The sequence below is a fragment of the Topomyia yanbarensis genome, chromosome 3, assembly GCF_030247195.1.
Source record: "Topomyia yanbarensis strain Yona2022 chromosome 3, ASM3024719v1, whole genome shotgun sequence".
Lineage (NCBI taxonomy): Eukaryota > Metazoa > Arthropoda > Insecta > Diptera > Culicidae > Topomyia > Topomyia yanbarensis.
In genome coordinates, this window is record NC_080672.1 from 22,883,487 (window position 1) to 22,909,924 (window position 26,438).

A 26,438-nucleotide genomic window follows, 5' to 3' on the forward strand; every position below is an offset into this window, starting at 1 on the left:
TCAATGCTAAGAAGTACGCTACACGCTCATAATGTTGTATATCTATGGAGACGCGTGGTTCCTCAACGATATTAAGTCTTATTACGTAGTTGTTCGCCTCGTTTTCTATTATGACGTTCCCTTCAATTAAAATGTATTTTTATCCGGGAAGGTTGAAATATGTACATTTATTTAAATATCGTTACGTTGCTTTCATATTCTTTACCATCCTCCGTCAATACGAGCAAAGCATTAAATTTAAAATTTCTCCTTCCTTATTCACAGAACCCTGCAAAAATGGATCTCAAATCACTACAGGTAAAATCGTACCGCCGTGCGTTGCTCCACGAGTATCCGGGCATCCGGGTGAACCAGGTTCGGTGGAATCCTAACGAGAAATCCCATCAGTACTACGCGGTTGGTTATCAGGCGGGCTTTGTACGAGTTCGAGGCTTTCGACTAAAATGAGATATTTGGTTTGCGACGACTGATTTGATTAGATTGGTTTTATTGTGCTGATAGGTCAGGAACCTCTACTGTAGAATGAATGAAAGAATTGTGTGTTCTTTGCTATACCTAGATTTTAGCATTGTTTCCCATAATAAGTATGTGATCGCACGATTTTGTTAGAGCGTAGTAAAAAGTAGCAAAATAATCAGAAAGAAAACACTGAAAGCATACACACATGATCTTAGTATATTATATATTAGGCACACACACACAATCATCCGTATTTGGATCATTTTAATTTATTATACCGTTAAAGAAATGCTTCAAATGTTTCGTTTTGCTGCAATATATAAAACAGAACTCGTTATGTTTTTTATAAGAAGCAAATATTATTTTCCGAAAATGTCCTTAACCTTTCTTTTCTTCCTCTGGTTCTTCGCCAGTTGCGCCAATCTTCTCGGGAGAATTCGTTGACGAAGACGTTGTTTCGCCTTCCTCTCCATTGGAACCTTCCCCAATGGCAGCCAGTTCTCCCCCTTCGCCCTGTCCGTCAGCGGTCTGTTCCGCAGTGGGAGTAGACGACGTTGTCGAATCGGACCCAACGGAAGTGTCACTTTTCTTGCTGCGACGTTTCTTTTTCTGTTTCTTTTTGGTTTCTTCAGCACCGGGTTCCTCTTCCTCTACATTATTGTAAGCCGGTGGAAACAGGATAGCACATTCTTCCTGACCTTCGACCGCATTTTGACTAATATAGCACGGACCAACGGCCGTAAGTCCCAGCATCGCATGACTGGTGGCTTTTGATACCTTCAGAATTAACTTATCGTTCACATTCGGTTTCTGTCGGCTGTATCGTTCTGTGGTTTTGGCGATTAGTTCTGCTGATTTGGGATCTCCGGTGGTGAAGTAACCATATGCCATAACATCACGTTTATGTCTTTCGACTACCTCGAAAACATCTCGTTTTTTGTAAGCATCAAATACAATGCAAATATGCGGTGGTTCTGGCACCGGATCTGGTGGTAAAAAGTGGTCCGTTAGCTGAAACGAAAATAAAATGTTATTCATATTAACAAAATTAAGTATCATAACTCACATGTCTAAACAGAAGGTAAAATAACGCCGCAGTCGCTCTTCTGTTGGTTGGACTCCATACGCCAGGGATGTACATTTTAGCACAACTTTCCTCGTCGAACGTTTCTTTAGAGGAAGTGCTTTGCGAAGGTTCCGTTATAGTTGCTGCTTTAGAATTTCTTTTTTCGACTCGTTTGTTCACAATTTTCCAGTTACCATCGTCTGGGTTGTAGATCATTTCCAACGGTTCGATCATGGGCGGGATTGTTTTTTCCACATTCCCATCCGCGTCAAGAACTTCGTTGGCGGTCGTTAAATAGTGTACAAACTCACCAATGACATCTTCCGGTGTGCGAGATACATCCTCCTGCAATTTCCAAACGTATGCTTGGACATCCTTATAGAAGATCTGTTCGAAAACTTCATCCTCGAGTTGATTCTCACAGTCAAAGTGTAGCACTTCGAGCATTTTTGGATTCAAATGCACCAATCGCTTCTCTTTGAAATGTAAATCGTGCTTCTCGGCATGTTCGTTTATTTTTTTAAACACTTCCTTGTGCACGTGCGGCATAAACAGACTAATGCCCATATCGGGAATGTTGGCTATAATCTCGTCGGTCACATGCGTGATATAATCTCGGCGCTTTTTGATGGTTGATTCTTTTTCGATTCGTTCCGCTTCGTCCTCGATAGCCTGCCGGGCATCTTCCCGTTCCTGCTCCTCGGGAGTCAACTCGTGCAGCTCGTAGTATTTTCGTTCAACCTCCTCGGCGCGACTTTTCAGCTCCAAGTCCAGCTCCTCCGTAATCAGGTTGATCAGTTTGGGCACATTGGTCCCGAACATGAGGTTGACTATTTTGCCGTGCTGCGTGCAAGCGATGATTGTAATAAATTGGAGTATTTTATTGTTATTGGTTTACAACACCGGATAAGCGAGGGCATGTTTTTCGATTTTATGAGAAAAACGAATAGCGCAGACTAATATTTAGTACTGTCGCGAGTCTTTTGTCTGACATTGCAATAAAAAAGAAGGGATTGTTTGGAAACCGGTTAGACTATTCGACCTTCAAGCTCCACTTCTTCATGGTACTTATTGGCAAACAGATCGAAATGCTAAAAGTACTAAAATTCAGTGTTAAGAGCGTTATTGTTCCCTTTATTAATTGCACCATCTGAAAGCTGAACGGAAGCTGACCAAATCAAACAAACATTCGTATAAGAGAGGTACTTAAGCTTATCGTTTTAAGTAATTTTTGAATCATGTAATGTTCAAACAGCGGTGTAAGGCACTTGTAAGTTCCATTAAAGGTTAAGCATCTTTAAAGTTCAAGAACTTTAGGGGAAGATGGGGTAAAACGCACCCTCTAATGCTGATTTCGGTTTTAGATCAGAGTCGCCCTAGGTTCGCTCTAATATTTACAAAATTCATACAAAAGTGACAGCTCAGAGCGAACCTAGAGCGACTCGGCTCTAAAAACGAAATCAGCATAAGGAAATATGATCATAACTCAGCTATAGATCATCAATCAGGAGAATTTCATTAATGATATCGTTTTGCCAACATTTTCCTTTGTAATCACAATCATAACGCTTTGCCAAATAATCAAGAACATGAAAAATATTCGATTTTTCAAAATCATTAAAAATTGCCTTTTGAAAAATTAGCGGGGCAAAACGGGTAAAATGCACCACAACAACGGGGCATGATGCACTACAACAACGGGGCAGAATGCTCGGTGAACAAGCGAGTAGTTTTGGTTTTCTAACGAGATTTCACAAAAGTGTGTCATCAAAAAGTCTTAGGTTATGCAATTAGTAGGTTTTCAGAACAATTCTTGAGAAACATATGATTACGGCCTAAAAGCCAACTGTCAAAATCCACTTTGAATGGAAATTTCGAACAAACCGTACTAGCTGAACACAGTTCATAACAGATTATGAAAGAGAAAACTTTTCTCTTTCGTTTACTACCAACATTTGTGATTGACGTGTAACGGTTTGCTCGGTATATCCATTCAAAGTGAATTTTGACAGTTGGCTTTTAGGCCGTAATCATATGTTCGTCGAGAATTTTTCTGTTTTCAATTAAAAAAGCAGCCAAATCAAAGAAGAGGGCATTTTGCCCCCGATGGAGCAGAGATATAAATTTAGCAAAAAGTGAATTATTTAGTAGATTTTTCATACATAGTGCAATAGAATAATGAACAACGGTATAAATAGAACAGGAATGCACTGATATAATAATACCAATTGCATTTATAAGTGCTGAAAATCCTTGTTGCACGAGCCGCGATAATGACATGAGAAGAGCACGTTATTGTATTTTGTTTATTTCTCGAGCTGCTATTGATGTACGGTTATCAAACTTTGACAAAGTACGTTTACTATGGCGAACTTCCGACTGGTGTTACCATTTTCTAGAAATTTTCAGCAGTTTTCGATATAAGCAAGGGGTGCATTTTGCCTCGGGGGTGCGTTTTACCCCATCTTCCCCTATATGCGGCCGCAGAATACGGTCGATGAACTTGTTTACTGTTTTCAGTATTGCCCGAACTTTTGGTTGCTAGGACTGGTTGTGCTGTTGGTTACGAATTTCAGGTTTTTTTCGTGATTACTGCAGGTTAGCACAGTATCATCGTCAGGTTTGACATGTACATCCGCATTCCCGAACTTTTCCTTTGATGCATATTCCATCGAAAAGTCATAAGCTAACTTCAGCGTAAAGGCCCAGCATTGGAAACTAATATGCCCTTCTTCGATCCGAAGATCTGCAAAAGTACAGCATTATCTGTTTGCAGCCGAAAATGCAAGGATTTCTGTGCGGTGGATGGTAATGTTCGCAAAGCGTGCTGTACAACTTTCACCAGGGTACTTGTTACTGGTCGTTACCCCGAAGCTAATCGTGAGTGCATCAGCTGACACAACTGCCAACATCAGGTTAGAATACCGAAGAACCTTAAATTGGCCGAAAGCTTTCTGATATTCATCAGTCTACCTGAAAGTTGAGGAAGACCTGAGCAGTTCGTCCAGCAAACCTGAACGTGCCACCATGGATGCTTCAGAATAATAGGGTGACCATATCAGACGAGTTAAAATCCAAGGTGAAAGGGGGCTGCCTCCCCCGTTACCTCTCCATCAACTGTGCATTCTCCGTAGGTTTTCGGAAGTTAAAAAGTTCTGAGATATGGTAGGCCAGAAAGTCCGTTTGAATTCAATCACCGGCCACATTTCGGATTTACACACACCCAGTTCTCGCTACACCACTTTCAGCGAAGGTTTCATACTATTTTTGGAAAAAATGGCAATTCTGAATCGAGCGGATGATACAAAATATTTTGAGATTGTCTGTATTGAACCCGAGGAGTTTTCAGCACTAAATACACGTCATTGAAGTAAAGCAGAAGCATCAACGGTCTCAAGTAGCTTCCATCCGCTATTCCTGATGTAAAAATAAGTTCGTGGCAATCTCTATCTCTCGATCGGCGAGCTAGGACCGAAACAGCTACAAATCTACCGTTTGATCTAAATTTAATTTTTTTTATTGTTATCAAACAGGAGATAAGTTGGTGTAAATCAAATCAGTTTGAGAGCGACATTCCATACTCCTGTTATGTATGATGCTAGACTCAACATGTTAGTCGCTGTTAAGCGTCCAGGCGTGCAGCCATATTAATCCTTGATTAACTACTGCTTGCATTGATCCTGAAGTAGTTCCATAATCACCAGCACTCAATGAAGTTATTACACGCTAAGTATTAATGTTTCGCCATTTCCCGTTTTAAGGATTGGAAGCATATTCGCGGGCTTCCAGCAAGAACGAAAAATGTCAATGTGTCGATGTGTCTTCTCAGAGACCAAAGGAAATTCTTCAGGTCCCAGATTGAACGATCTATTAAACTGAGAAGAAGCTCGTTTCATCGACATTGATATCGGCCAGAGTTTGGTCCACAACTGGAATCGGTTGGATTTATTAGGTTGTCAAATATCATTGCAATTTCTATGTACGAAAAGGAAGTTTAAAAGAGAAATAACGAGACATTTTTGAAGGATTAAAAAAGCATCGAATACTATAATTGGGACATTCGAGTGTATTAAGCTTTGTTTGTCGTATTCTGGTCGGTCGTAACTGCGAGCTGGACAAGAGTGAATACAGCGTAGACTCAATATTGATAAATATTTTATGCTTACAGGAGAAAAACCAGGACAAATCTCAACTTTCCAGGAAATCAGGACAATCATTGAAAAACCAGGACGTGTCCTGGGAAACCAGGACTTATAGTCACCCTAAGAATAATGGTGTTTTCGTATTACCTATCAGTAGAACGATTTATGGCTGCAATAAGCCACCGAATGTATGTGCTCGGCCTGTTATCCTCGAATTGGACATGGATAAAAAATTGTTGTAAATAGGATTCCGTGCTTAGCTTATGCTTTAAATACCCGTACGTGAATGTCAAAATTAAAATGATAAATACATTTTGCACATTCCCAGTTAAGCTCAGCCGGAAATGAACCGGAATTCTGGCTGGTTCCAGTTCGCATTCCGGCTCCAGTGACACAACCGATTCTAGTTAGAATTCCAGTTCATTTCCGGCTGAGCTTTACTGGGTTACAGCCGGGGGTAACGATACTATACTGTTTGTGCAGTGGATAAGCAACAAAGCAGCAAGAAGAATTGATTGCTACCTATAGCTGATTTTTAGCTTCTGCTCAGGGTGAAATGGGAAAGATTGGCCAGATATTTGTAGAAAATCGCCAGTTTCACATTTCAGGCTCCAGGCGTCGCTGTAATCGATACATTTCATTTAGGGGACAAGTTGACATTGTTTGTAATAAGGAAGTTACCGTGAGCACTAGAGTCAATTAGTAATGAATATGCAGTTATAAAGGAAACTTAATGTCTACATGTGCGGCCAAGCCAGTTGTTATGTACTGATGAGACGAAGTCTAAACGGTAATCCATATCTTACTAATATACTGAGCTCCACAAGTGCATTTTTTCCTGCAGGAGGAATATAGCCAAGATTATTTTAGGATTTATGACAAGTGGCACAAAAAAAGGATTAGTTGCCCTGCGCTTATTACGATTTTTTCGACTTTCCGAGAACTTGGATTTTTGAAATTGATAAATCCAATATTTTTACATGTCTTAGAAATGCATAGAATTCCCTAAAACTTTGAAAACTTGCCGAGTTCCGTAGGGCCGAGTCTCATATACCAATCAACTCAACTGCACAAATTGAGACAAAGTTTGTTTTTTTTTTCTTATAGCGAGGCTTAAACAACTTTAAAAGTCTGGCATGCAGTATTGGCACTGTGTTGGACTCATGACTCACTTTCGTGCCCAACCACTAAAACACTCCTTACTCTTTTTCGCCCTTCTTATTTACGGAACTATATAAAGGTATTACGTCGTGGTTGTGCTTTCTTTGCATCTCTTTCTTTTGTTCACGAGTTTTCCGCAGCTATCTTAAAGCCCCATTAGATCCATAAAATGGTTCGACGTTTGAGCCATTTAGCTCTCCATTCTTCATCTTCATCTATTACTTCGCCATTTAGTTCTCGTTTTAGTGAGCTTTTCAGTTGCTAATTTCCTGGGCCATTTAACTCTTGTTTCCGCAATTAATTCTAGCCTTATCACGATCTACTCGGATAGTCCCTGGCGGTGAACTCACCCTACTCCAACTGAGATTAACCGCCTCCCCCCAATTTCGATGGAGGAATTTCTCCCGATACCGATACCCGCTTTCTTGAGCCATTTAGCTCCCAGCTTTATCGTTATCTACTCGGATATTACCGATATTCCCAGACAAAAACTGCGTCAAATGTTCAACCCTCCATGCTTCCTATGCACCCACATCGACACATTTGGGATGAGTCGGTCGTCCACCTTCCTCTCTCCGCGTTGTCCCACTCATACGCTCACTTAGCCAACGAGTCCTCTCTGACCAGTCTCCTTGCATTCCACGTCCTCAGCCAGAATTATGCAGATGGTAATCATTGCAGCAATGGCGCATACCGCCTTCGAAGGTATCGTTCTTTACGCTAAATTAATTATGGAATTTGCGCTTTATTTCGTTTTTTGGAGCTAGCGTCAATCCGTCACTAGATTAGTCCTGTCACTAAGTTAGTGTCGGATTCTGATGAGACGAAGTCGAAACGCAAATTCTGTAACTAATTTAGTTATAGGTTTTGTGCTCTTCACGTGCAAAGACACAATAAGTTTTAAATAGTTTTTTTCCTTAATGGAGATAAGAAATTTTTTGCCGATTTTTTCTCCACTAAGAAGAAATATAGCATAGAACATTTAAACAGCTAAAATGAAACCGTAATATGTAAGTTCACATCAAAATGATTTTTTTTCCAGCGTTGCTATATTTACCCCTTAGATTAAGTGTTACGTTCAGCCGTGAGGTGGATGTGGGATAGTAAATGAGCACACATCTAGTAGTGAGAGAAAATAGATATTATATCACTCTCTCTCGCTCTCTTTGTGTTTGTGACAACTGTCACAACTAACATCTACGTTGCTAATTCCGTATCCACTTGTAAGTTGTACCGTAAGATGTTCTACTAATCTGAAATATTTGTTAAGTTACCATCTAATTTGATGTGCGCGACTAGGTTTGAGAAGAAAAAACTAAATTGTTGTCTATTGTTTCCGCATAAATAGTTTTTTTTTGCAATTCCGTGTAGAGCAGCGTCACTATTGGAAACAAATTTAATATTACATCCTAGTCGTGAGAAATTTGCAAAATGTTTGTATTGATACTAATTCACGTTCAAACCCTGCTTTTTCTGAAGACGACGGGATATCCCTTCGAAACGTTGCACTATGGGGAGGCATGTGATCATAAATCGCAAACTGCATCGATTCCAATTTAATTAAATTGTATACTGAGCGTTTATATATCGTATAATTAAGGATATCCTTGGGTATATCAGAAAAATATTCGACTTAATTGGGTAATATGCATGCACGCAAATAAAAAAAATTAAAAAGAGACATTCCACGGGTATTTTTAAACTATTTGTATGTCTACTGAATTTTAAATGAAATATATGTTTAAATATGTCATTTAACAACTAAGAATACCTGCTTTGTGATGATATTAGGGACCATTCATAAATTACGTAACGCTTTTAGGGGGGGAGGGGGTACAACAAGTTGTGACATGTTGTGACATAGGGGGGAGGGGGAGTTAGCTAGATCGTTACGTAACATGTTTTCACCGAAGAAAAAAAATTTTTTTCTAGGAATTTGTTACGTAACAGGGGAGGGGGGGATGAAGAAATTTGTGACAATTTGTCACATGGGGGGAGGGGGGAGTCAATTTTGGGCAATTTTTGCGTTACGTAATTTATGAATGGTCCCTTAATGAAAATTGAAATTCTTTAATGTTGTAAAATGTTATGAAAAATAACGGATCAAAGCAAAAAAATAGGAGATTTGTTACCATTTGAAGCTACTGCAGCTCAAATCATAACCGAATCCGGTTCTTGCGTTCTACCATACACTTTTATCGCTGGGATTAAAGGAATCAAGATTTTTATCGATGATCTGCATATCAATTCTTCTGTCGCATCTTTACAGCCAGAGTTGCCAACATTTTTTTTCAAAATAACTGGAACCTTTCTTGAAAAAAAAACTGGAAAAAACTGGATGTTCAAAAAAACCTATTATACCTATATTTAAGTCAATGATTCAATGAACGTAATTTTAAGTAAACGCGCATGTTCCATACCTTTACCTACCTTGAGTCGGTTTTTGATATTGTTTTTTAAATTAAAAAAAAATTAAAGCATTCGAATTTGATTGTAATTGTAATTACAGTTGAATTTCAATGTTCTGAAGGTTTCAATCTACACATCCACAAAATCTAAATTTAAATTTAAGACCATTTGCTAAACTTGAGGATGCGCTTAAACTTTTCTTACGATACCACTATAGCAACTAGCTGAGAATTCAACAAATGTTTATCAGAATATTCGACACAATGTACTGCTACCTATATGTTTGAGTAAAATTCATTTGAAATCGGATCAAAATGTACATTCTCGAACCGTTTTACTCACAAGTGGAACAAAAAGAGTTCAGGTTACGGTGGAGTAAAATCTTATTCTGGGGCGCTCGGCATCTTCCCATCGCTTGCTTGAAAATTCTAAATAAATGAATATATAAAAAAACTGGATAAAACTGGCTCGAATTTAAAAAAAACTGGAAGATTTTTCCGATTGTCTGTTTGACTGGATGCTGTAAAAAATTGGAAGAATCCAGTTTAAAGCCAGGTTGGCATCGCTGTTTACAGACTCTTGTTTCGTGGCTTCAGAAAGAAGCTGGTGTTGTGGGTGTTTGAATATAAATATATATAAAGCAAGATCTATTTTCAACACAGTTTGGTTCATCTTACGCGACACATTGTAGTCCTTGCCATTTGATTAATGGATCCGGCCGGATTATGACGTATGTTGTTGGCCCCAGCATTAACAATGTCTTACGAGGCCTTTTCGATTCTGGACGTATAGATGCTACACTTACTTCTTACAATCGTTTCTTACATCGCCAGATAGGGTTACCAACCGTCCTCATTTTAAAGGACGTGTCCTTATTTCCGAGGTTTTTGGAAAGCGTCCTTATTTTACTTCAAATGTCCTTAATTTTAGTCTCAAACCTTGGCATATACAGGGTGGTTCAACATGAAGTTTTTTAACAGGGCATTTTCTAGTAGTTAACGGGTACCAACTGCAAACTGTCATGCTATTGTAGTATAGTATTGTTTGCCATTTCATAATGGAACGACTTACACTGGCTCACCGTCTTCAAATTATTCAACTATATTTCGAAAATCAGCGATCTGTGGGAAATGTGTTTAGTGAACTCCGACCCAGGGATGCCAACGGTACCGATAAACTACATTTTTTTCGGTATATTTACATTTGCACAAGCCGTACAGCCCGCTACAGCAACGCATCACTACAGCTCTTGCCGGAACGGTAGCCAAACCGAGTACATTTTCCCGTACAGCAGTAGAATACATTTTTGTTTTGCTCCTGTACTCCGACTGCTCGGTGAGAGTGTGGCGTAGTAAAGTTTGTTCTCTCGCTTTGTACATTTTTCTCTGCATAGTCAAAGGGAGAGGCCCGCACACGAAAGCGTTGATGCCGGCCGTGGCGTAAATGAGCCGCATTCATTGTAGTCATTTTTGAATAAAAATATTAAAAAGATTGAAAATATAAAAAAATGTAAAATAAGGAAAGAGAAGCTGTACCACTCGCGTCTGGTGGCTGTACTGGGGACAGTAGTTTTTTGTCATGTTACTGCTTTGCACACAGGCAGCCGTACAGCGCTGGGCGTCCTGCACTAGCGAATGACAGCAGCATCGAGAGAGAAATGAGAATGTAGGCAGAAAAATTCCAGCCGCAGAAAAGGTAGGCATTTTGCATCCTTGCTCCGACCATAGAATGGTCGACATCATCGGCCAATTGACTCAACTATTCGCCATACAACCAAAAAATAAGCGTTGTAGTTCTTGTTATTGGATGATTAGCGAACAAATCGACCACATGTAGCACGCAGTGAAGAAAACATAGCAGTCGTAACATCCCCAAGCATTGGAAACCAACATTACTCGAGTATTTAGCCAGATACCACTTGAAATACTCGAATCCGTCATCAAAAATTGGACCAGTCGAATGGACTATCTGAAGCGCCAACATGGTCAACATTTAAAAGAAATTGTTTTCAAACAATAAATGGCAAAAATATGTTCTTTCGGTTGACAAATAAACAATTCGTGATTTACTCAATTTTTCAATTTGTTTGCTAGATGAAAAAAACGTCATGACGAATCACCCTGTATTAAATTATTCAGATCAACTGTATTCCAAGAGAATCAATTTCAATTCCTTCCAGCGATTTTTTTGTTAATGCATACTCTCTGCGACTCATGGCAACCAAAATTTGTTTTACTCAGAGGTAACCAAAATTTGTTGGATAGCTCAATATGAGGTTTGGCTAAAGTGGTATTTTCGTTTGGTATTGGCACTACATCATTCTAATTTGTCTCGATTGAAATTCAACATCCCAGTTCATCCGCTGGAAAATTAGTCATTGGCATAACATTTGGCAGGGATGTCCTTAATTTGCTCTCAGTCTGTTTGGTAACCCTACCAAATGTAAGATTTACACCGAGCATCTACGTTATATCTCCAACGGATTCCTGCTTCGGTAGTAGTTCCAGAACTGCACAGCGCTTGGATTTTTACGCCATAGTTCTAAAATTTAATTTATTATATGCCAAAAAAAATATACTTGAATTTGATTTGTTCCCAGCGGTTTGTAATTGAATTTAGACAGATAAAATCAATGGAACCGTTTTGAAAAGCCACACTGTACAAATAAATTGCAAAGATTACCATCAGAGTTTACGCATTCAACAAATAGGTGGCCTAACTACATTTTTTGCCATACACATTATTGTGTAGCAACAAGTGACACTGATTTGTATTGAAAACCACAAGTTACATTTTTCATGTCATTTTCAAATGATTTGCTTTTCCAAGAATTCAAATACTTATTCTGATAGTTTGAATCATTTCTTTTTCGAGGTACTGGTTTGTATAGAACGCATGCATCCATATCGCTGGAACAAGAATTCCGAACGAAACTATAGGCAAGCTATAAGGATGACTGGCAATAGATAGCATTGTAATCGACTCAATGCACGACTTTTGCTCTATTGACAATAAAATAATCGCCAACATAGCCTAGACGTTTCATACGCCCTTTTATTGACATTCAGGAAAATGAATACTTTGTAATATCCTGTCTTATTCACTGTGAAAACAGAATAAAAGCACTAGAAAAAAAAACGTTGTATTTAATAGCCATTTTTCAAACAATGGGAAGTTCGCTTACATTTCAGAAAATTTCTGGAACAATGAATCTCAAATTCGTCTAATTTATTTATTTTTTGCTTTATTTAAATCATTTTTGTTCTAAATTTCATTCTATATTCTCGTTTATTCAGTTTATTATTTGACTAATTTTGAATATATGATCATTTCATTTTAATCATTTATTTCATTCAGTATTCATTTTTTTTATCGATTTTATTCGTTCTATTCTTTGGATTTAGAATTTGACCAAAATTAATTCTTTTATTTTTTTGAATATTGCTGAATTTTTCATTTGATGAGTTGAACTAAATTGATTTATTTATTTTATTAATTTGATTTATATTAGTCATTTTACGCATATACTTTTTTCATCTTTTTGCTTAATATAATTTTCAATTTCATTTGTTGTTTCGGTACTCAAAACTGTGTTTAACCACCTTTAGTTAGGTGCCTACTTCGTATGAGTTCCGCAGATTAATCAATGATACAACAGTGATATGTGTAAGAAATGTCTCATCTAAGTGGATTAAGTCGGTTTTATTCGTTAGAAATTGTAACACTTCAAAAACACTAGTTGCAGTTGTTTCTGAATGTACAATGTACGGTACAGGCGAATGAATGGCATAATTGAAGTCTAGTCATCGCTAGTATTTTCATGCGTTCCTCGACATAACTAATTTCTGTTTGTCATCAAATCGCAAATGCTGAAATATTGTTTTAATTCGTTTATTTGACACGGCTTAATGCGTTAGCTTAGAGGAGCCATGGGTCTTTTATATATTTACAAGATGCAAAAAATAAAAAATATAACTCATTTTATTTAGAGCCTGTAAGATCCCGTGCTCGCAATTTGCTATTGCGAGCGGAGATCTTTTTTCGCGTCGGGAAAATATTCCTTTTCTCGCATGTCTGGCGTGCTCAAGCTGTATGGAGGTGACTTCCGAGAACCGAAGCTGCATTTTCACCTTCAGCAGATGTTCCACATCACGAATACTTGAAGACTTTTTTTTCATTAGGTGCAATCTGTAAAAGAGAGCCCTATTTTTTCGCTTTCTCTTTCGATTATTACTATGAAACCATAAAACTTTTTGAGCATTTATCAGTATGTTTCGAAAGACCAAGGTTTCTACTAGCTGATTATGCATACAGTTGAAGGGAAATCAGTAAGGTGACCGAGTAAATCGCGGAATAGAAAGAAAATAAAGAGAGGCTCTCTTTTGCGGATTAGACCTATTGAAAAAAAGTCTTCACTTGGTCTTATACGAAAAGACCTGAAAGGCCACTATGTTGGGCCGAATAGTCACGTTTTTTGATGAGACTCAGTCGTCTTGATAGATCACAACGCAAGAATAAAAATAACAGTATCCTTTGTTCTTCAGACAATGCACACAAGTAACTGTTTTTTCGCTCGCTTTGCACTGGCTTGGGCAGAAGCAGAAGTACACTGATGTCGTTTTCGATTGAGAACCTAGAAACTAACTCAGGTTAGTTGCTTCAAACAATCGTTTTTAATGGAACTGAGTTGGGTTCTCGCAAAACAGCGGTGGTGTGAGCGAACCCGAAATATATTTCAGGTTGGAACCCAACCCGGTTTTCAGTTCAGTGACGCATAATCTAGGTTCGAAACTGGCTTCAAACAAATGGTTTGACAGCAGTTAGGTCCGAAACTGAGTTAGTTTCTGCCTCAAGCGAAAACGACATGAGTATCGTTCATTTCGACTGAAGTTTCGCTATTCTCTCCGCCTGTCGAACGCATTTTGTTTTGTTTTGGTTTCTCTTTGCTCTTTGATACACGGAAGCGTTCAGCAGAATCTGCAGAATTCAAATATTCTATTACAAAAGTTTATCTGGGAAAACCATCACAACTCAACTCCGATTCCGGTGGTATTTGTTTGATATTAGCAAGTTATCCTGTTAGAGGAAGCTTTTTTTGGGACGGGACATCTCTTCTCCGGTTTCTTAACGAGAGAATAGAAACCTTGTATTTTGGCTTGAAAGCCATACGCCATACGAACTATACAAAGTTTTTCACTCCCTAAAGAGAAACAAATATAATTAGAACCAATTAGTGCATTAGGGCAAACATCACTGTTGCGTTAGACGTTCACATATGCTGTGGATTTAGTGTCTATCTGGCGCCAATTCGGTGTTAGTTTAACTTTATTGTCTAACTTACCTCTAGGTCTAGGTGTCAGTTACTGACGAGTAGAAAACAAAATACAAAACAAATCAACATTTCTTAGTTAGGTGTTGTGCCCTAATGCACTAATCGGGGATTTAATTTCTTTTCGTTTGGGAAGAAAAAGATTATTGGGAACTATCATTTGATTTTCGCCAGTGCTACTCTGTGCACCATCAACAAAGTAGCAGTAGCATTTCAATACAATGCTATTCCAATCAATGCAGGTGACGTGATGTGACATTTTCGTAATTGAATGTAATTGAACGGTTACATCCTGTACAGTATGTTTTGTGCTCGCGTGCCACACGAAGTCCTTCGTCCCTCCACAATTCTCATTGATTCAATAATATTTTCAATTTGTTATTCGTTTGAACAGACATATATTGTATATTTGACAGTATGAACAAAAAATGGTCCAATGGCTATAGAGCTTTGGCCTTAGTGTTTTCAGAAAAACTAGCATAACAGCTGGCTCAATTAGACAGCCATGTTGCTCATCAGAATTATTCAATTTCATTTACTATATGAATAGTGAACACTTGATAAGGTGCTTTCAGTGCGGGATCTACAGATGATTATTAGAATTGGTGACGATATAGGGGAAAAGTGCCTATTTTCACCATACTAAGCAGGGTGCCTCACTGATTCATTAATTTCAACAGCTTTGCTTCGTTGTTAAGAATCAATATATTAACACAAATGCGATGAAAACAGAGAAATTCTCGTGTTTGAGCGCAACAAAAACTCGAATCGAGTGCCCCTATTGTTGCGCTACCATTTGACTCAATGCGTTGAACAAAGATGGCAGACACTGCTCTAACCAACGGCTTCAAATGGGTATGGTGACAATAGAAACATGGCAAAAATGGGCTCGTCACCCTATATATTCGTATTACCAGTTACATTCAAATTAAGTCTCCAAGGTGGTTGATAGTTATGCACCATTATGAGTCTACATACTTTGTTTTGTGACAAAATCAAATGACTACTTGTTGGTACCTCTGTGACTCATTCATTAATTCCAAGCTGCTCGGGAGGCGCCACTTCTACACTCTTCCGGCTATTGGATAAGATCCTGTTAACTAAATTGCGCGCCAGCTTCATTACCAGGTTACAATGTTGTGGATGTATTACATTTGCCCAACAGCACACTGTGATTCCGCGAGTAAACCTCAAGCCTTATGCACGCTATTCTGCGTGAGAAACGTTTTCACATCAAGGAAACACAAATAGCAAATAGTTTACTTAGCTCCAGCATACCATCCAGTTATAGCTGTCTGTAGTTGTAGCTTGACTAGAGAACGATTTTTTCTACTCTGTCATGCAATACTACTTGGACGCAACAGTTTGTCCTATGCCTAGGTACATGCACACCTAGAAAAAATAGTGTAAATTTACGTCTCCTGACCATGACATATACGAGCATCAAAAATGACTTAGTTTTACGTTTGATTTTAATTTTACATGACGATTAATTTCGTAAATCATGTAATTTTACTCCACATACAGCGTTTGGTCTGAATGGTAGGAAGTGTAATTTTAAGTCATTGCGCATGTAAAGTATATGTTTCATGTAAAATTAAATGTAACACGGTAATGTTCTGTCATTTCGTAAATTACGGTTTGTTGAATTGTGTCATGTTTGCAATTACGTCAACGATAAAATTCAGATTTTTTTGGTGTGTGCTTCTGGTTAATAGAGTTCCCAAGTATCCCTGTTTAGCGCGCGCTTTCGCGCTTTTTGCAAAAGTTCACTATCTTGTAAAACATCGAGCAGAAAGGTTGTCATAATAAATATTTGGTTGCTGTTTTCCGATTAAATAACAACCAAAGGAAAAATTTACTGGGAAATAAAGCAATCTTGAATTAGTTTGATAACCTATTCGTAACGTTTAGCTCAATTCACTGTACCAGTTCGTGCCGCTGAAGGACCTACTCTACTGGTTGACATTTGACCTATTTTAAGCATAATATAGCGTAGGAAAAATTGATTGATTTTTAGTACTTTTAGTAAAAACCTGGAAACCAATTCGTTATAATAGCTAATGGCTAGTCTTTCATCACTGGAATATGTATTATGAACACAATGCGTACAGCAACATTCTGCCAGTCGACGTCTATGTCGTGTCAGAGGAAAATTAATGTAAAATGATCGTGATTTACTTTGCCCTTTAGGGATAGGCCAACTCGAAAAGGATACCTAACCCAGAGCGTGTCGGGGGATGCGCTAGTCATAACAATGGAAGCAGATTGTATCTTACCGAGGCAAACAGCCAGGTCGGTTCGCTGTTGTTTCGAAATCGTTTCAGTGCCTCTATATCATCGGATTTGCACTGTGGGCGAGAACAAAAGAAAAAGCTTGATGAACAACAACGGAAGCGGATGGGACATAGGTAATTCAAAGAAGATTGATTGCGCCCATAATTAGCTTGAATTTTAATCTGCGGACAATGTTTTAATTTGTTCGATTTGCTTACTATTGCTAGCTGAAGATTATCACCGCCCAGTTCAAGTTTTATCTTCTTCAGACTGCCCACCATTCCGGTACATGGACCGCACCAATCCGTGTAGATGTCCATCACTGTTGAATTTGCGAAATGAACGAAATGTCTACCGTTAGGTGATGTGTGTTAGGCCGCATCGTACTCGAAACCTACCCAACAAACCATCTCGCTCCAAAAACTTTTCAAACTCTTCGTCCGTATTGATTTCAGCCTGCAGCTGCTGAACTCCACCTTTCTTAGCCATCGGGATCAGAAAAAAATGAACACTTATAATGCACTGAAATTTTGTTAAACACAAATTTTTAGAAGTTGAGAACCGAAACGTAAACCACGTCAGAATGGAAAATAATCGCGACTGCGAATGGTAGTCCGCCCAATGTAAACAGTCTGGCTTGGTATCCGGGGTAACCACGATGCCAGTCTTGGATTTGTTAATGCATACTACACTACACACGAGTTTTATGTACTTTAGACACGGCGAGCACATTTCGCCTAAATTTGATTGGTTTGGTCACGGAGAATGTTCAATGTTTTGGAACTCTCGCTCAACTGCACTTCTCTGTCGTTAGCTGATAGCGGGCCTTTCACAAATAATACTGTTGTTGTATTGAAGTATTGAAAGTATTTCCATCAATCCAATTTGGATGTACATCGTAAATCCATTTTGCTCCCACTTGCACCATGAATACTATTTTTCTCAAAAAAGGTGGAATACTTTTTGTAAGCAATCAGGACAGGTGATAATTTTTTACATATTTCCTGAACGTTAAATGTTAAAAAATCGTGCGACTAAGGTAACTTCATTTTTGTGACGTATTGCATCAAATCAATACTTACTCGGGAGGATTGCGAATTCTGGTAGAGTGTTGTTCGAAAAAGTAATATCAATTTTTTGGCGGTTGGAATAAGTTCATGGTTTACGTGTACTACTAGTATAATATTAGGCTAGCTCATTTGATTGTAAACATTCGACGAGTGGGCGTCATCATAATCAATTTGATTACAATGCGTGATCGGCACATAGAAGAAAACTATCTCGAAGCCCAAAACCTTTGCTGGGAAGATGAACTTACGGTTAGATATATTTTCCTGAATTTGAAATTTTCGCATTCGTGAACAGAAATAGGCTGTATTTCACCTACTTCGCCGAGCAATCGAAAAACGAGCATGTGATGTAACATTACTTGCTCTCCAAGTTTTCATGACAATATTGCATCCGACCTCATCTTTCGCGGTATAATGTGAGATGATAATTTCTCGCCTAATATAAAACTAACTTCGCAAAATTTCACAAAAATGAGTAAATACTGATTCGTAGAATCAAAATGCTGTAATAATGTGGAGAAATAATTTCTATATTGTAATCTATTAATGGTTTTTCTAGAACTGATCTGGAAGCGTACACGGAACAACAGTTGAAGTAATTCTAAATAAAACTTTAGGAACTAAAAAGTCTGATTGGTAAAGAAGTATATTTAAAGTTCTATGGCCTTTAGGGTGATCGACGACGGCTCGGTTTCGCTAGCAAAACTACAAGAGCCCCGCTGTTGGTAATTTGCAATACTCCCTAACATTTTTATTTTTTCATTATTTATTTTCCCCTGACCATGTATGGAGTAAGTTCCAAAAAAACAGTAGAGTCAAAATTTCTCAAACCCAAATTAGGTGAAATCACAATTTCGATGGAAGATATTTGGCATTGAAAAATCGAATCCAGATGTTTGGTCAAAATTTTGACATTTCAAATTTTTAGCACGTTTATTTTTGAATAATCTACTACGGCCGACCTAATTGACTGATTTTAATGAACAAACCACCAATGAAATCGTCGTGAGACACAGATTATTTGTGATTTTCTGATCCTAAAAGGTACTATTTTGCATGTTTTTTGTTTATAACAAAAAAGAAAAAGCTGTTCTTGACCTCCTTTTTGGTTTAAAAAACCACATATACTACTTTTAGTATTTAACAACATGCCGCTGAGATACAAATGGCTCGCTATTTGTAACTAAGTTATTCCATACCGAACATCGCCATGCACGGATTTCCGTGACACCGCAAGGACCTATCTATCTAGCCTATAACTTTGAATTCAAAGCGATGACGTATACGTGTGTGTGTGTTAACCATCCTAACTCCCACTAGCTGGTAGTGATTTACAGAAAAAAGATGTGTGCATGTATTTTAACATATGCATGCAAATAACTTGGTTCAAGGATTTAGGTAGGTGTTAGCTCAATTGACTTTCCGATGACCCATTTCGTGTACAGAGCCAGACATGTTCCGAGGTCATCGTTCCATCAACCAGCCCCGCCTTACTGTAATGTTTGTATCAAATGGATTACAACATTACAATAAGACTTTCGATTTCTTACATGAGGTAAGAAATCGACGCGTATTTAGTGTATTTATTTGATTTTTGTATATATAAATTAGAATGTCTGTAGAAAAATATACCATTTTTTCTATTTCCTTCCTCATCTCCTACTTACGCGAGTGACTGATACTTGCTTATCTATTTTTCGTTCCATTCCAAACCTCCAGATATCCTCAAATCTCCAGCTTCTTTCTCACGCATCAAACAGCCCGAGCAATCCTCTCTCTTTCTCACGTTTGCAAGTACAGCGCAATTTATCAACAACAGTATGCATGCAGCAGATACAGAAGACTCCACTGGCCACGCACGTGGTCCTGACCCGAAAAAGGTTTGGAAAATATCGGAAAAAAAAGAAAAACTGATCTGCAGGTTTCCGAATGTGGAACTGAGAAATTGGTACGACACCTATCGGGCGATAGCTACGGGTGACGCGCTGATAATTTGGAATCGCCACTTTTTTCACAAAGTGACGCCGTAAAATTTTCACTTTTTGGGAAAGATTTATCACTGGGAAAAAACACTTTTTTTGTGAGTTTTTGATCTCCACTATTATTATTTACGTTGTTAAAACACTTTTTTCTTTCCCGCATCGGGAATAGACGGCCCGTATTGCGGGGGGAGCACTTTTGACACTAATACTGTGTGGCTTTGAATCACTTTACGCCGGGATGAAACTCCAAAAAAATCACTGAATTCCACTTCCGATTTACGAAAACTGTTCACCGAGTCATTCTTCGTATTTAAAAAACACTTGTTTGATATTCCGTACCGAAAAACTACGATTTTGGACCGACTAGCGAGGAGCTCCAAAACAGTCGACCGATCGCGGCTAAGGTACACACTCAATCTGCTCTTTAAAGCGATGACGTATACGTATGCAAATAATACAAGTTTTTTTTTAAATTCATTGAAAGTATTCAATAAAATCATAGAAATATGAAGAAATTAAGACTTTTCACTTATTCAACTAATATCTTTGAATTCAACGAAATGACAAATTTACAATTAATTTCACAAAAACTTTCTTCCGTGAATTACGTCTGAATTAATTGCAATCGATTGATGTATAAATGTGTATGTCTCATCGCCGTGATCATTAGCTTTGGAGCAATGGTACGGTCGACTTTTTAAATCACTTACAGTAACATTTTTGAGGTTTTACAAAGGTTTGTCTACACGATGGTCGAAAATTCTGCAACGGTAGGGTGTGGTTTCGGAGTGTTTGGAGACTTGATCTCTTTTGGTACAAATACAACATTATTAGATTTGCACAGATATAAGACCGGGTCAGCGTCTGGTGTCCCGTTCTAAACTTCGCAAGTCCTTCCTTTTGGAGGAATTTTTTTTGTAGATCTTTGTGGGCTAATGAACTCAGATCTGTTTCATTTTCCGCAGCTTTCGCAGATTATTTGCTAGGCGGCTTCCTGTGCAATTGTCTCCAAATTGGACGAAAATAACCTTAGTTGTTAACTTTTCAACTGGTGGATACTCTTTTATGCCTTTCTCAATAGAAAGGTATTGCAATTGTTCCCAAAATCGGCTTTTTAACATCTCGTCGAGTACAGTAAATTTCTGTGTGTATGTATATTTGTACGCATGTGTGTGTGCCTGTGTGTATGTGACCAAAATGACATTCACTTTTCACAACTTAGTCTCAAATGAAAGGTACAACGTTCATATCTGCTGTTATTGAATTTCAAATCCGATTTCCGGCTCCGGAATTACAGCGTGATGAGTACTATCAAGCAGCAAATCCCGACTTTAACAAGTTCTGCGATGAATGTAAAAAGGCGAAAATTTTCCTAAAATGTGGACCATATAATATAGTACTAGGTTTATAGTACTAAGTTGCCAACAAAGTCTCTTTGGCCCCCATCATCGGTTCCGGAAGCCAGAATAGTCAGTCACATCGGTTTCTCGGATATGATATGAACGATTTGACCATATTTAGTCTGAAATGATAGGTGTTTCCTTTCCGTCAATGGCCATTAAATTTCACCCCAATTTGGCTTTCGGTTCCGCAGTTACGGGTTGTGGCGTGCGGTCATATAGAAAAAAAACGAAACTGCGATGAATGCAAAAAGGTGAAAATTTCGTTAAAATATGTGTCAAACAACTTGTATTTGCAGTTCTAGATCACTGACCACAGACGGTTCCGGAAGTGCCCCGGGAAAGTGGCCACCTACCAAAATTAACAAACTCACATGAATTTATCGGGTATTGTTGGGCCGATTTGTATAAACTTAGTCCCAAATGAAAGATATATTATTGCCTCAGCCAGCAGCAAAGTTTCGTACAAAGTTCCGGTCACATATGAATTTCCCAGAACAAATTTTTTTCCGGGAAAGCATGTAATTCTAGAAACCGAATTTTTATTTTCGATGCCAACTTTTCGTGAAATACATGAAACGTCAGGATTTTAGGATTTTAGCCGATTTCCATTCTTTTTGCCTTTCTCATATAAAGAAACTCTATGCAATCACTCCAAAAATCGTCCCTTTCACCGACACCCAGATTCATATACCATTCGATTCAGTTCGTCGAGATCGGAAAATGTCTGTGTGTATGTGTAAGTGTATGTGCGAGTCATTTAAACTCACACAAATTTGTTACAGATTGCTTAACCGATTTACACAAACTTAGTTGCAAATGAAAGGTACAACGCTCCCAAAAACTGCAATTTAATTTTTAGTTGATCCGACTTCCGGTTCCGGATTTACGGGTTGAAGAGAGCGGTTACACTATGACGATTCCTGATACCCCGGCAACTCGCTAAGTTCATAAGCTAATATCACATCTATTTCCTAGCGAATTCTCGGCCGATTTTAACAAATTTGATTTCAAATGAAAAATATAGCAATCCTATTGACTGTTATTGAATTTCATTCGGCTCTGACTTTTGGTTCCGCAGTTACTGGTTGGTTCAGGAATCAGTACGTTCCCCATATTGATCAGAGATTTATGCCTTGCCATGATTTGTCTTTTCATCATTTTCCTGATGGATTGGAGAAGTGGTAAGGTTAGGGATAAGGGAAATTACGACACAGAGAACATGGGCAATACGGTAGTATTCTTCACTGCCAAGGGAATGAAAGACACTTCTCGATGAGCGGTTATATCAACACCGCCGAGGGGATATTGGGATAACAGAACGACTACACCACCGGAGAGATATTGTCAAATACGGCTAAAACTATAGCGCTTTATTACACTGGGCTAGAAAAAACAGCATATCCTTGAGTTTCAGTTCTCTGTGCACAGGTCATTTATGTATGGAGAACCAAAAATCCGGATACGCTATTGCATTACTGCAGGACAGTTACATATCAATTGATATGAAGTTCCGTAATCGGATTTACAAAGATCATACGAATAATACTCAGCACGCTGAATAGTAGCCATGTGATAATTGAGTTTGCAATGTCTAGTCAGTGCCTTGACTGGAATACTGCAATTGTGCTTGAAAAAATGCAACGTATTCATTAGCATTTTCGCTCTTATATCCGGTAGAAAAGTCTTCGTTTGAACGCAAGTGTGCAAGCTACATCAATGGTTGGCATGTTCGGATGCAGCCCAAGAGCGAATTTGGTGCTTTATCCAACAGTGGTAGTACTGGTTTTAGACTAAAGTTAGTCGCAACCCCGTGCTAGCCAATTCGTCTGCTTATTCATTTACAGTAATACCAGAATGACCCGGTACGATTACTAATTTCGATCTCTAATCTGTCGAACTAAGTGGTTTTAGGGCAGCCTGACTGTCAGAGCAAAATATAAATTCTTTTGTCGCGAATTCCCTGTTGAAGTACCGATTGTACGCCACACAGGATCGCGAAGATTTCTGCTTGGAATATTGTACAGTATCTACCAAGCAAATGAGATTGGTTTAATCTCATTTCACGATAATAGACAACCATTGGCTCGGCCCTCCAAAAAAGAACCGACAGTATAACAAACTACGTATTCTTCAAGTTGTCGCTTCATCCAGCCAGACAGCCATTCCTGCCGAGGAGGAATTCTCACATTGAAATATTTAAAAGGAAAACTACATGTGAGTGTAAGGTCATTGGGAGCAAGTGTATACTCATCCCAAGTCATCATTTGGGGCAACAGTCTTGTGTGACTAATTGCATGATCTATTGGGTTATTGTTCCAGAGCCCAGTAACATTAAGACGGAATACACAAGAAATTGCTTCTTGTTTCAGAAACACATATAGTGGTTTTATGTTCAAGAGTGCCTCTAGAGCAGCAGTAGGTGTTGTCGAGAGCGCACCAGTCATCGCCATCAAGACCATCTTTTCCTGGAGACTTAAACGGAGCAAAACTATCAATCGCCCATTTGATCCATTAGGTTGTCACAATTCTACGAGCAAATGCCCAAGAATCAGAACTACCTGAAAAGCACTCAGGTGAAGTCGTCAGTGTTGGCTCCGTACAGCCTGAAAAGCGTGTGTCAAAAAAGACAGTTGAGTACTACATCTTCTTCAGACAAGTAAACATCATTAGCTGCTTTAATCGAACTGACGTGACAGTTTTTAGATTTCGAAAGTAACTTATTTAATCTGCTAGTCTCGTTGAAACTTGAGACATTTATGCAGAGGCTTTTCTAACCACTTCGCTCAGAGGATCGAAGGGCATTTCTGTATGCTTTGCGAGCCAACTTAAATGCTTCCGACCCACAGTGGAACTAATCCAGAAAAGGTGGGACAAAACCTATTTCAGGTCTTAGATATCACTTTAGAGGTAGCATTTCTTCATAGAATGTGTTCACAATAAGGCTAAGACTTACGACACTCCGTGCGCGACAGGCATAGGCCAGCCATTCAGTCCTCGGCATGGAGAAACACATTGACTTTAGGGCTCCTTTTTTCAGGCGCCTCTTACAGCAGTGGATCAATTCTTGGTTGAGATACTTCAACCCGCCGGATGCCCCACGGCCTCTAGGCTGCTTTTGTCCGGAGAAAGATAGTAGACAGTTATAAACCTCCTAGTGGACTGCATCTAGAGAATCGATGCTTTAAAGTGATCAACATGAGAGGGATTAGCACACGTATAGGTAAGCTGGAAGTCGTTCATGACTACCATAGTAACAATTGTGGTTTTATGATCAGGAATCAGAATATATTGGCTCAAATGGCACGTTCCCCGTACATAGTCGGGGATTTGTGCCTTTGTGGTTTTATGATAGTTTTGGAGCCACTGATAAATCTTAGATTACACATGTAGCGTGCCATAAAACATCAATTGTTACTTGGGTAGTATAAATATGTTAGGGTCCAGCTAGCTTCCCTGTATAGAACTTCAGATTAACAATAGTAATAATAAGCAAAACTGCCGAGTACAGTTAGTAGTTCAACAAGTTGATTGATAAAAGGCTACTCAATATTATCGACTAGTAAACCAATCCAATTCGTTGCTTCGTACTCCTTCCGATGATTCTTCCAGTATGTGTAGTAACTTTTACTGCAACCATGATATACTGCCGCGCCGTAGCATCGCACGCCCCAGGCATCAGGTGTAACATACACTATACATACATAATAGAATTCATCACGCTACGTGAAGCCTAACGAACTGATATCAGATACGGTGCCCTTTTGCCCTCCATCGATGGAACATGGCTGCATGTTTCAACCACGGTATGAAAATATATGCACAACTGCACATAGCTTGGCTGCCTGTAGAGTAGCAAAAAACACAGTTTGGCGAATATTTGTTGATTTATGTAAACGGTAGCTGCTGAAGCAGCAACACGGTGATTCCTATTTTTTTGCCCCGAGCCCCGGGTTTGTTGGTTTTGGCTGTTGACGGCGTGGGTCGGTGGCGTACTGGTGTGCTCCTAAAAGGATGATTTATGTTTTACAAATTTATAGGTAACAACGTACCTATTTATGTGTCGAGCCAAGGAGGTTTTTATGCGCTATTCATGAGGATAGCAACAGGTGTGCTGTTCTTTGCTGGCTGGCTGATGTTCGAATCATATACTTCGTGCCGCACGATCCGTGCGATGCTGGGTTGATTTTTTTCATGTTATATGTCATGGGGAATGTGCATTTCGCCGCGTCTGCACAGGCATGATGTTTCATTTGTTGCGGTGGAGAAATTTGGAATAGCAAAACAAATTGAAATTGGAAGTGTATCCTAGCTAGCGGAAATTTAGTTGTTGATCGTTATCTTTCATGGGAATCAGGAGAACGACAATTAATAAAAATCGCATTAAAGAGTTATATCTAAGTTTATTAATACTGACGAAAAATTGCGTACACCATTCAGTGACGAAGCGTAATAGTTCACCAGGTTCAGGCGAACGGTTCGCATAGTGTACGGATTTTCGCGTTGGAGCTTAGTTGATTAGTTCTTACTCTTTGATTCACACTTTTTTATTTCTCAGATTGATGGCATGTGGTACAACTATCGTTCTTTGTCGTATTTAAGCTATACGCCAATTAAATACTATTTAAACTATGTTCGTGTACCAACAGCTTATCATCGTCAAATTGAACGCCAGTTTTTCGACATTTGATTTACAACAGCTTGCTACATTGGCGCGCTTATGTGACATAACTGATAAGAGGGGGCTCGTCTGAACAGGTGTCCATGTCAATTACTTGGCTCATTAAAAAGTTAGATTCGTCTCCAAATTTGCTTCTTCGTCGTGTAGTAAAAAAACCGTTGCTATTGTTGACGATAAGGTTTCTTTGTCAACTACCAGTCTCCTTTCATTTGATAAGCCAATCAAATGTTTAGATTGTTTTCAACTTCACTGATTGCCCCATTGACCATTTCTATTTTGGCTAGCTCGGTCCTATTTTTAGGGTATTCGATTTTTGTGGCATTTTTTATCAACTCGCAGTGGTCTCGAACGTACCTCCATTAGACATTTTTGGTATTCGAGACTTCACGAGTTAATACTGGAATTTTTGTTTTATCTTTTTGTGATTTTTTATTGACTTTTCCTCTTAGTAAAGGTCATCGT

The 26,438-nt window shown here is 38.7% G+C and overlaps 2 protein-coding genes across 2 annotated transcripts in view; one reads left to right on the forward strand and one right to left on the reverse strand.

The window, feature by feature from the left end:
* The window catches only part of LOC131694106 (titin-like), a 25,657-nt gene extending 24,900 nt beyond the window's left edge, over positions 1-757 (forward strand). Inside the window, exon 7 of the mRNA XM_058982505.1 lies at positions 265-757. Coding sequence (XP_058838488.1) covers positions 265-447 — 183 coding nt within the window. The 3' untranslated portion in view covers positions 448-757. The remainder of the gene's footprint in view (positions 1-264) is intronic.
* On the reverse strand, positions 689-17,403 carry LOC131694107 (uncharacterized). Its single transcript, XM_058982506.1, has 6 exons — positions 17,242-17,403; positions 17,062-17,165; positions 16,846-16,917; positions 1,526-2,368; positions 843-1,470; positions 689-769 (listed from the first exon to the last, which is right to left on the reverse strand). Exons 1-6 carry the CDS (start codon positions 17,330-17,332, stop codon positions 753-755), a joined length of 1,755 nt encoding a protein of 584 aa, XP_058838489.1. The 5' UTR covers positions 17,333-17,403; the 3' UTR covers positions 689-752.
* Positions 17,404-26,438: the final 9,035 nt, after the last annotated feature.

What these genes read in the sequence shown, in the direction of transcription:
- LOC131694107 (XM_058982506.1), bottom strand. Translation starts at nt 17,332, where the DNA reads ATGGCTAAGAAAGGTGGAGTTCAGCAGCTGCAGGCTGAAATCAATACG. An exon ending in ATAATCTTCAGCTAGCAATA is followed by an intron (nt 16,918 to 17,061) that starts GTAAGCAAATCG and finishes TCTCGCCCACAG; the next exon opens with TGCAAATCCGATGATATAGA. An exon ending in TTTACCTTCTGTTTAGACAT is followed by an intron (nt 1,471 to 1,525) that starts GTGAGTTATGAT and finishes TTTTCGTTTCAG; the next exon opens with CTAACGGACCACTTTTTACC.